Raw genomic sequence first — 11,908 nt, forward strand, 5'->3', positions numbered from 1 at the left:
CAACCTTTATCTATCTCCAACCTCTTCTTATAACCTTGCCCATCACACTCAATTTTATTCCCAACTAATGTTGTAATAACCTTGTCATAATTTCTTTTTAAAGAAGCTATTGTCAAACAACATCTATCTTTCTAATTTATGCATTTTTTTAGGATTGGTTAAACGCAGTATGATTGTTTATTGGGGAAGTATGTACCTGCTTCCTAGTGTGTACCTAATTAATAACTTTCAGACTATGCTACATTTGCATGCTCATAAATATATCGATTTACATACAAAATGAAAGATGTTTTAACATAAAGATTCTCCTATAGAGTTTTTCTTTATTTTGAACCACAATTTAATATATTTATCGGTTATTTTAGTGAATGATATACACTCCGTGCTTGATATTCGCAGCTTGGTTATATATATATATATATATATATATATATATATATATATATATATATATATATATATATATATATATATATATATATATATATATATATATTACACTATGGCTAATCAACTCCGTTTTTGCATGCATATTTCATAGTATGTATGGGTAAGGTGGAAGATATGTAAGATAATGCAAATACAAAAGTGCATTGCTAATCGATTTTAACTCTCAAATCTCAATAGCCCCCCTTTGAGTAAGAAAGAAGATATGTTTTCCTTAATCTGAGGATGTATAGTTTTGGACCAAAATTAAATACCTTAGCTTGCAAGAGAAAGACGTACAGGAGCATTAATTATATTATATTGCCTTTTTTTTTAATTAGTATTCTTAACGAACTACTCATGCATTCGATTTATATATCACACCCTTAGCTTTTGTGACAAGATTTGTAAACGGCGAACTACTTGATTACTTCTTCAACGACTTATAGACTGACACTACAAACTATGTATTACTTAGCTTTTTTTTTTTATTGCTCACTATATATCTTTGCTTTCATGCTTTGCAACCATGCATTTTTATTAAGCACTACATAATTATCAATGTGTATTATTATTCCGTATTTCCATACAATATACATGATTTAAATTATCCTATGACAGTTACCCTTCATTGATTCGTCTAGTATAAGTTTTTACGTTGTCCTAAATTTTATATTTTTATAACATGCATGATTTTTACAACATACTCGAATTATATATAATTGTTATTTTTTTATATATTATATTATCAGTTCCTCATACATAAACTCATATTAATGTCAAAAAAAAAAAAACCTCAATATACATAAGAGCTAGCATGTTAACAATTGTACATATTATCACATGTATTTTAATTCTTCAAAATAGATTAATAGCAAATTAGAAGACTCAATCATAAACATAACTACAAAGTATTTTAAATAAAAATTATATGTGAGTATTAATTTCAAATGTGTACTGCAATTGAAACTTTAGTTCGTATTCTTTCTATTTGAGTATGTGTATATGTTAATTGTACACATGCATTTTTATATTTGCAAATACACTACTCTATTCATACATGAATGCATGACTATATAGAGATTAGGTATGAGTTTTGAGAGAAGACATGTCTAATTATATTTGTGTAACTTTAATTTCCTTAAAAAAAATATATGAAGTAAATAAATAAATGATTGCATGACTATATATGGAGTACAAAACTTCTATTCCATTTATGTATGCCAATGTGCCATAACATATATATGCCACCTTTCTTGATTGGTCCAAATCATTTAATCATTCACTTAAGTTATTTTTATCAAATTTTTAGATTGCAAATCAAATTATCTGCTGGCTCTTATTGCCATGCTCGCATTTTTTTTATTAACATATCTATATTCAATTTGGAATCATAAAACTACCCTTTGTTTTTCATTATTAGATTACTGCCTCTTATTTTAACTCAATTTGACCTCAAGTACAAACCACACTTTGTTTTCATTAGATTGACCATATGTAGAGCTATTTGCAATAATTCTTATTGTGCTAAAAAGGGGAAATTTTTTTTTTTAACAATTGTAATAACCTTATTGTCCTCTAATTAATTTCATTGGTGACATATGCCGTTGATATTACGAAATATGAACTAAATAATGGAAATGTATTTATTTATTTAATTGGTAAAATCTTCATCCATGCAAAAGATGTCTGTGAAGTAGGATACGCATGGACCTACGTGCCCTACAAATTGCTGAAAGGTTCAAATCATTATCAATAATTAGAACAAAATTTTGAATGTGATAGCTTACCAAAGGTGTACCTAGCAAGCATTAACTGTATTTTACTTGCAACTTGGTCCATGATTCGTTGGAAATAGATCAATTTTTCCAATTAATAAATAATAATTCACCATGCATATTACTTCATACTTGTCCAACAAAATAAAAACAATTTTCCATCTTCATTAAACTTCAAAGGAAAGGTCTACATTTTAGTGCACACACTTTAATTGAGGGGCCGAGGTTATTACATGACGGTATTTGGTCTTAAGAAGTGTACGTCTTTAATGGCGGTTGCTTGGTGTAACTCTTAAGATTTATGATCTATTGTCCATTACGAGCTTTAATTTGGGAGGTTTTTCTTATTCTTTTGAATAATTCCATATCCTAACTTCCAAATTTAGGCAAAATTGACCTAAGATGTCCGGGTCTAGTAGAGAAATATGTTTACTAATCATATAATTAAAAGAACTATGAGTGTACACAATGGAAAACCGATCCAACTATTACAAAAGTAGATAGACATGAAAAACTTATTAAAAAAAATAAAATGTTTACTTACTTAAAATGAGATATATGTATGTTTGTGTTTTATGTAATATGCATTTTCAATAAGCCTAAGGAATTACAGTATATAGTTTAATTACATTATTTATTATTATATGAATCTTAATTAGTTTTGGAACCATCTATTTGACTCCTTATCAATAATTGAGCCCTTAAGTAAAACTCCCCAAAAAAAAAAAAAGAATGTTCTTCCTTTTCTTTTTCTTTGCACATGGCTTAATTTGAAACTATAATTGAGGATCTGATTGCAATAGAGAAATCTGAAGTGCAAAGCAAATCAGAATCATTTACATACCTTAAAATGCGCCAAAACATTAAAAATGTACAAGTGCTGTAAGAAAGAACGCAATTACTCAAATTTATCGTGGCAATACGCAACTTATAAAGTTAAATACAAATGCTATCAAAAAAATGTGACCCCAAAGTGTTTAGGATCTATGATTCTAGTCTCACCACCATTGGTCAATTATGACATATTTCTTGGAAGTAATTATTATGCTTGATTTTTAATGAAACATGCATGGTGTTGTCTTCGAGTAATCTTATCTATACGGAGTAATATACTTCCCTAGCTTTACAATTTTTTGCTAAGAAAAAAATATATACTACAAAGGGGAGTGATTCTTACATGCAACAGGGAGTACTTAAAGACATACAGGTGCATTATTTATGTGTAGTTTCTGTTCAATTAATATTTTTTGCTTATTTTTTATGAAAATTTTAAATGAACAAAAAAAAAAATATATAGATAATAATGAGCAAAAATTTATCCTTGAGTGTACCTTTCTTTATGTGCACTTGGGTGCATAAAAACCTATTTCCACTTATTAGATTTAGGAAACTTTTGTATAAGTATATAAGAGTAGAATCTATCCAAAAGTATTCATTTTTCCCCTAGCTAGTTGGGCTATCATCAAAATATGGAGCCATACTTCCAAACATGTATCCTAGTCATTTTCTCTTTCATCATCGTGTTTCTATGTTGTTTGGAGCATGCTTGGATTGAGGGTATAAATGGAGATGATGTTAAAAATTGGATTATTGTGTTATGTATTATACTCTTTTGCTTTCATATTGGATTTGTCTTAGCATGCTTGTTGTAGTATGTCAATTATACATAAATTAATTAATACATTAATTATTTCATAATTATTATGTTGTACTTGTATTTGTTTTGTTGTGCTTATTATTTAGACATAATACTTGACAATAGTATTAGAGCTTGTTGTTAATAATTATAAGCATTAATCTCATTATCTATCTCCCCCACCCCCACCAAAACCAAAAAAAAAAAAAAAAAAAAAAAAAAAAAAAAAAAAAAAAAAAATTATTATCTATAATCAAGGATGACAGAGAGTGAGGGATCGAGGATAGCTCAAGTGGTTAGAGCTTTCTTCCGAATCCGAGGAATTTTGGGATCGATTCTCATCATCCGCCCTTGTTTCTTGGCTCTCTAAACAACAACAACAACAACAAAAAAAAAAAAAAAAAAAAAGAAAGTCAAGGATGACAAAGAATTTGAGTCACATCTATGTCATTTAACCTTTTTTACAAAAGAAGATAAACTATGCACTAAATTTCAACATCAAAACACTTCAATTCATCTTAATTGCTTCTCATGTCACAAGCCAAAGTGGGATCATAAATGGAGACGCCAAGTCAAGTGGGGCCCACAACATAGGTTTGTAAATTGTGAAGTTCATGAGTTTTGTCCTCCTTTTACCTTTGATGATCACGTGTTTCCTGTAGTGGGAAAAGTATGTTTGTTTACACAAGAAGAAGCAACCAATTATGAGCTAGAAGAGTGAATTGAAGGGTAGTTTTCCACTTAAATGATGATGATTGAATTGAATTGAATTGAATTGAATGGGTTAAATATGACTTAAACTTTGTGTTTGTTGTAACCGTGAAGGTAACACAAACTCTTATGTTATGTTTTAAAGAAAGTTAATATAATGGGTGGATATATAGTGGATACCCCCCACACTTCACTAGTGAATTCACAGTTGATAAGAAGGTGCCTTTTATTTCATTTGTCACTTTATTTTGGGGTACTTATTAATTATGATGTGCCAAATGTTGTTCTATCTTGTATTGTCAATTTGTGGATCATTCAGGATTGTTGTCATTCATCTCATTATTAACATATTAAACTATATAAGTGTGTAATGAATTGGAAGCTTTGATCTTATCATAGTACACTAATGGTAGTAGATTTGGCCAAAACTGATAATTGATCTAAAGTTATTCTGTAAAATTGTACTTGAAAATGCATGTCTTTCATTTTGCTAAATTTAGTTAAAATAGATTTATTTAAATTAAAAGTAAAATGTATTCGGCACATTCTATGTAGACATGCATTGTTGCATGTTGCCAGAGGAAGGGTGCTACATATCTAAAAATCTTGGATCCACCATGTTAACTAAGGAAACTTTGAAAGACATTCTAATTGTAAATTTGTAACTGAGTGTTTATGTTGGAGAATATAGACAAATAATGTTTTCAAGTGTAACATTTCTTACCATTTGTAGGTCTAGAGCTAGAATTACAAAGATGAGGGAGAGGTAGTAGCCAGATAATATAGACATATAGTTGCATTTATAGTCCCTATTTTTGAGGATATGTTGGTGCAATACGAGTCACAGTGAGAGTTCATAATATAATCCTCATGGTATGTTGGAATTCTTGGAAACGACAAAATTGTGGCTCCTCATGTTTAATAATTGTATCAATATACCCCGTATAGTATTATTATGTATTACATTATCATTATACTAATTGATAGAATATAAAACATATTCTTGGGTCTCAACTATTAGATTAAACTTTTAGTTGAGTTGGTCCTTTAACATAGTATCAGAGTCAGCGTGACAAAAAGGTTATGGGTACGAATCTCATCCACCTCCCACTTTTAAGTGGAATATTAAGCACAGGGTATAAGGAGGGTTCATGCTGCATCCACATTTCAAGCCCAACGGGCTCTTGTGTGAGAGGGCGTGATAGGTATAAAATATATTCATGCGCCTCAACCATCAGTTTAAGCTTTTAGTTGTGTTAGTCCTCTAACACTAATTTTTTATAGAAATGATTTTTAAAATAAAGTATCACGAGTATTAGATATGTAGATTGAGCCTTGTGTGCTCAAGTCCATAATTTTCTTTGTAATGGTCACATGTGTATTCTCAAATGAAGGGGAAAGAAAATTTGTGTTAGACAACAAAATAGCACACATATTGGAAACAAGTATTGCATGAAGTTGGCTTTCATATGTCTAGATGTTTCTAACAATGCGTATGAGTGAGGGTAATTTAACATGTGTCGGAATAACTTGTGTCAAATATTAGGCTTAAGTGATAATCAGACCTACCCTAATTAAGGAGAGGTGTTACACGTGAGTACTTAATTAGTTGGGAAAATTATGGGGGAATGCACCTGAATATATCAATTAATAGTTTTTAAGATGTGCATTAATATTTCGTGACAATCGGTTCCACCCTAATAAAGGATTAGGGTGGTACACCTTGTGTAATATAAATAAATATTCTCTATCAAATGTTATATTCGGGTTATTTAAATATATATTAGAAGAAAGTCGTAATCACACACCTAGACTTCTAAAATTTTCATCTTAATCCAATTGATAGTAGCCTAGTAGGTATAGTCGTTTACTACTTATATGTTAATACTCGTTTGATGTGAAGTAATAGAACCAATCGTTGGATCAACCCTGGTGATCACGACTTCCCTTACTAGTACTAGCTCTAAGGCTATGTTCTTTTGAACTTATTTTCAGTTCACTTCAACTTAGTTCATTTTTCTATTTTTATTTAGTTTAACTCAATTAGCTCAAAAGAAGAAGGCTTAAATAAGTCAACTAGGCAAGTGGATCAATTGTTACCATTTTTTTTTCTTTTTTTGGTTATATCTGTCCTAACTACCAACTGTCAAGGAGTACTTGAATGCAAGATTAAAAATAAATTTTAAAAATACAGGCTATTCTTTGGATTGTAACATTCATCTTGCATGTGTAAGGACAGATTTAAATATTTAATACATTAGGACTTTGCAGCGTTGCAGATGATTCACCTCATTGTAATCGTTATTCTTCCTTTGTTTCCTTACAGATTGTCTTATTTGACTTTATACTATTTTAAGACACGTCTTTAAACATAAGTATATCCTATTTTGTATGCATAAAAATTTGACATTCTAAATGATATTGAAATGAGTTAACAAGATTCGACTGAATTATATTATTTTTTTTTCCTCTATATAGATTTACTGAGAGTTGATGGTCTTGACCTACAAAGTTTGCAATAGGACAATTTTGAGGGGCAAAAAGAGAATTAATTTTTAAGAGAAATCTCGCTACCGTGTATGTACTAGAAAGCTTTATAAGTTGTCTATTACACACAGCATATACTTTTACTATAATGGACTGAATATTGTTCGTGAATTTGTGACTCATTCTCTGATGAACCAACTCGTGCATTCTCTGATGTAAATTGGGGAAGAGGGATGGCATATTTTTAAAGAGCATGCATTTCAATAAAAACGATTGTATCTTTGGTGTGTACAGAGCCATTATAATCACTATATAGTGATGTAAATGAGATTCGATGTATTCATTAGGTGGTGTTGTAAACCACATTCGAACATTTGACCTTAAATCCTTATGTTTTGTGTTTGATTCCTCAAAACTTTGCCATGGTTACAATTATAATGAAATGTTTAGAAATTAGAACCATAGATGTCCATATCATTTGTTGTTATGTGTTTGTTCAAAATTAAGCCAATGCCCGAAAAAGCTGAACTAATACGGAGTAATATACTCTTGATATTGTGTTAAATTTAGCCCAACCGTACTGGGTTTGAGTGGGGGTGTGTAAATTTGTTCAAATCTAATTTCAAAGTTTTCAAATATACTAAAATAAATAACGTTACTACTATCAGTTCTATTTTTTGGTGCTTAAAGAGCCACAAAGGCGGGTGATGAAAATCAATTCTAGGATCTCCTAGAATTGGGAGGAAAACTTTAACCATTTTTGAGCTATCCCTCACTCTCTACTACTATCATTTCCGTTGTTTTTAGTTAATATGTTATGCTAATAAATTGAAAGTTGATATGTTGAAAACATAATCTATTAATGTAGCTTATTAAGTAAAACATAATCTATTCCAGTTAAATAACAGAATACTTCGTATAGCTTGGCCTCAGAAGTTTAAGACTGTTAGACTTACTATACTGAATAGGGAGGTTTAAGTACTTCGTATTTCATAGATTATTAGAGCTGTGTTGATGTATATGGTAGGCGGTAGCTGATCCAAGGCCATGCTACAACAGCTTTGTTATACACGCATGCTTTCGAAAGCTTTCACAGCAGAGTGCAGGGGGCTAGATGGAGTATACGTTGCAGTGTTGCACAAAGGTTAAAAATGTGGGTGTAGCATATGTCGTTAGCCAACCAGCGGCCTGGGGATTGCTATTGAGATACAGGAACTCGGCATTGTGTATTTTGTGTTGTTTCATTTGCCTTGACATACAAGCGTTTAGTGTTCATCATGTTTTAGCAATGGGTTTGCATTACTAAGCAAGCACATTAGCAAATCTAATAAAATTTCTGCATGTTAATCAAGTGAACTCAGGGACAATGCGAATAATTTTTTTCCCAAATTACAAGTACAGGAATACAACAATTACAACATCCGACAGATCCTGTTGCTAGCAAGCTCTTAGAAGCTATGAATGTACATCGTGCCATGCACGAGCAGAATACAATGATTGAAACAGGTAGAAGTCACTCTACACCTACAGGATTAGATTCATACCAAGCATATGCAGAATATAATCCATCATAATCTCCTGTTTTCCTGGTGTTGATGAATTGACACCATCCTTTTATCTCTTACAGGGTTGTAGTGAGTTGCTTTCAAATACAAGCTTTGTCGCTTCACAAAGATGTGTTTCTAGAGTTATTCCAATTATTTCCAGCAATTTACAGCCGATGTTACTGGGGGAGTTTTTTTTTGTTACAAATACAGGTACCTACATGACTACATGAACACTTACATCTCATGCCGCACTTGATAAATACTTCAGACCAGACCAGAAATAGATTTAGACCCTTCATAATTGTCTGGTCCAACCCTTAGATGTGACCATCTGTGATCCTTGTCCACGAGGCGAAGCAACATAGGTTGCAGCTGTCATCATGTTTTAGCTGTCTATCTTTCTCTCCGCCACCATTCTAAAACTTCACCCTGCAACATTATGTTCAAGAAAACTAATTAATTATTATGCAAGTGCAATCTTGAGCAAGAGCAACCACAGATTTTAGCATTAGCCAGAATCATAGAGTGAGATCTAAACAATACGGAGTATTAGTATTTCATCTGAACAAAAACAGCTTTCACTGGACTCCAGTGAGCAAATTATACCATCATATCAACAAAATATCTATCTATAGGACCGATAAAGTTAAGAATAGGCACATGAAAAAGGAAAAAAAAAAATCATACATAAACTTTATAAGAAGTTTTAGGGATTTTGGCACTGATCGAACTTTTGGTAGATTGAAGTTGAACATGAAAAAAAAGAACATCATTTTCTTGGGGATATATCAAAACTTTCCATGTCACATAAATCAAATTTATAGCATTTTTGCCGTAAAATAACATAATAAACAGTAAAGAGATGAATATTTACCAAAGCATCGATTCAAAAAGTGAGAACAAAAGGAGGGGCATCTTTTCTGGGTCCTGCAACAGTACGATAAACATAAACTTTACTAGCTTGAAAGTCATTGTTGACTTCGTCATCCATTATGACCTCAACATTCAACCTAGGCATTTCCTTTGCCAACAGCCTACAGGCATTCATTGTGACATTGCAAGCCGACATCCAAAGAGATCTCATAGATTCATACTTCTCCAACCCTGAAAGAAGAGCATTATTACCAAAGGGGCAATCCCTTATTTCAAGCCGTCTCAGCTTAGGACAACCAGCTAGAACACATTGCATAGCCAAGTCACTACTTCCAGCAAAAGCCACAGAAAGTGTCTCCAAGTTCTTGGCATATTTGCCAATATATTCAAATGTTAAATCAGTCAATAAACCGGACAGTGCAAGTCTTCTGAGCTTCTTACATGATTTTACCACCGAACCAAAAGCCTCATCCATAGATTCATCAGTCAAGTGGTCGGGTTCACCTGGATTCATTATACAGAGGCGGAAATGAGTAAAATCGGGGCAGTTTTTCACAATCGTTGCTACAGCGGCATTTGTCATCTGCCGACAAAAGTAGAGAACGTAGTGGAGCTTAGGGCATCCATAAGACACTGCAACAAAACCAGATTCTGTTACCCCGTAGACTACGTCAGCATCAAATGGGTTTGCAGGGAATACCCTGAGTTCCTCAAGCAAAGGGCAGCTGGACCCAACAGCTTCCAGACCTTTATCACCAACAGTGTCCAGTACCTAAAACAAAAGGATGGCAATTTTTAGAACCTAAGTACATGCAGCAAGATCAATACCAGTTCAATGTCTATACTTTAATCAGAAAAGGCATTGAGAAACTTTATATAAAAGACAAACAGTAAATATTGTTTGGATATGTAAAAGCTATCACAGAATCTTGTGAGAAAATAAATATATCTAAGAAGAGGCATAATCATAAATTACTACGGATTAGCAAGTACAGTATAGTATTATATGGCTGAATCTACAAACTTAAATTCAATCTTTACAGGATTGCAAACCTAGTCATCACTCATTTACCACACTAATTAATACTTGGTTCAGACTCAGATGTACACTATTAACAATAAGCCATTAAATCAAAAAAATTATTCCACAAATGGTTAAAGCTTCTTTCTAATGCATTTTGAACTCTGGCAATAATCTCAACTCTGCCTCGTAAAATATTAACATCTTGTATTTTTAATGTTTTCTATACTAGAAGCTTAAAAAATATAAAAAAATATAAAAAAACTATTCATGTTTAATTTTGCCAACTATAATGGCATACATATAGCAAGTATAATCAACATTCAGTCACTTTTATGCGACCATTAGTTTCATTACACTGGTATTCGATCATTTATCAAACCAATCAAATCGCAAATGTGGACATCAATGATGAAAGGCAATCCATATGACATAAGTGCATCAAAAACAATACTTTTCACAGCTTTAGAAGAACCGAGTTCATTTAAATTTAGGAGTAAATCAAGCAATGCATCCAATAAACAAAACAATGAGGAGATCATTCGAGCAAATTTATTTTGAAAGAGCGGCTGATTTGATTGTTAATCTGTGCAAGTATTAAACATCTTGTCTCACGTTAGAAAAAGGATTTAGATGCCTACCCAAAGCCGTCGGAGATTTGGACAGTTACCAAGAAGCTGAGCAAGATCATCACATTGTAAAGGTACATCGCTCAAATTCAAAAATGTTACTCCTGAGCAAGCAGGATAGAGAATAGGCAGATAGAGTGGATTAGCTTCATATAAACCAGAGATAGTTTGAAGACTGTGATAGTTGTTAAACACGCTCTCGAGACTAGAATACTGAGCTGGCTGGAGCTCCTGTGAGAAGGCACCTGTGCCTAGCTGTGTCAACCGAGGAGCATGAGTAAGCAACCTCAATAGCTGCTCCAGGTTCACATATCGGTTCACCTTTAAGACTTTTAAAGATTTACACCTAGCTATTAGTCTCTCAAGGGACGGAAAGCAGATTTCTGAATGAAGATTGGAGAAATTTAGAATTTCCAATGAAGTAAAGTTTTCAGGAAAGCAACTCAACCAACAGCCACTGCGGTCATCAATTCCATTTTCCTGAATGTCGAGCTCAACTAAGTTCCTGGAAAAATAAAAACGTTACAATTTGATTAAAATGCTATGCCATGCTGAATTTTAGAAAGACAGCTGAGGAGTACACACTTGAGCAGACAAGGTGAAAATTTACTACAAATCAAAACTGAGGGAAAAATATATACATAAAAAAAAAAAAAAAAAAAAAAAAAAAAAAGCATGAAACTCTGAAAGCCAAACACCCTAGGCAACTAATATTTGCAGCAATTCATCCACAGGAGTATAGGACTATGGAGTAGTCTTGTGGCCCTAGTCGATGCCGTAAACACAATAAAAGATGGAAA

General features: G+C 32.3%; 1 protein-coding gene across 1 annotated transcript; it reads right to left on the reverse strand.

Annotated features, from left to right (window-relative positions):
* Window positions 1-8,363: 8,363 nt before the first annotated feature.
* LOC110710125 (protein TRANSPORT INHIBITOR RESPONSE 1-like) lies at window positions 8,364-11,624 on the reverse strand (the record flags this gene model as incomplete). The annotated part of the gene is made up of 3 exons (XM_021888378.1): window positions 8,364-9,014; window positions 9,460-10,230; window positions 11,121-11,624. Coding segments are annotated over 2 exons (1,263 nt in total), but the record flags the coding sequence as incomplete, so codon positions are not given.
* Between the last annotated feature and the right edge of the window lie 284 nt (window positions 11,625-11,908).

This window comes from Chenopodium quinoa, unplaced genomic scaffold (assembly GCF_001683475.1).
Source record: "Chenopodium quinoa cultivar QQ74 unplaced genomic scaffold, ASM168347v1, whole genome shotgun sequence".
Classification (NCBI taxonomy): Eukaryota; Viridiplantae; Streptophyta; class Magnoliopsida; order Caryophyllales; family Amaranthaceae; genus Chenopodium; species Chenopodium quinoa.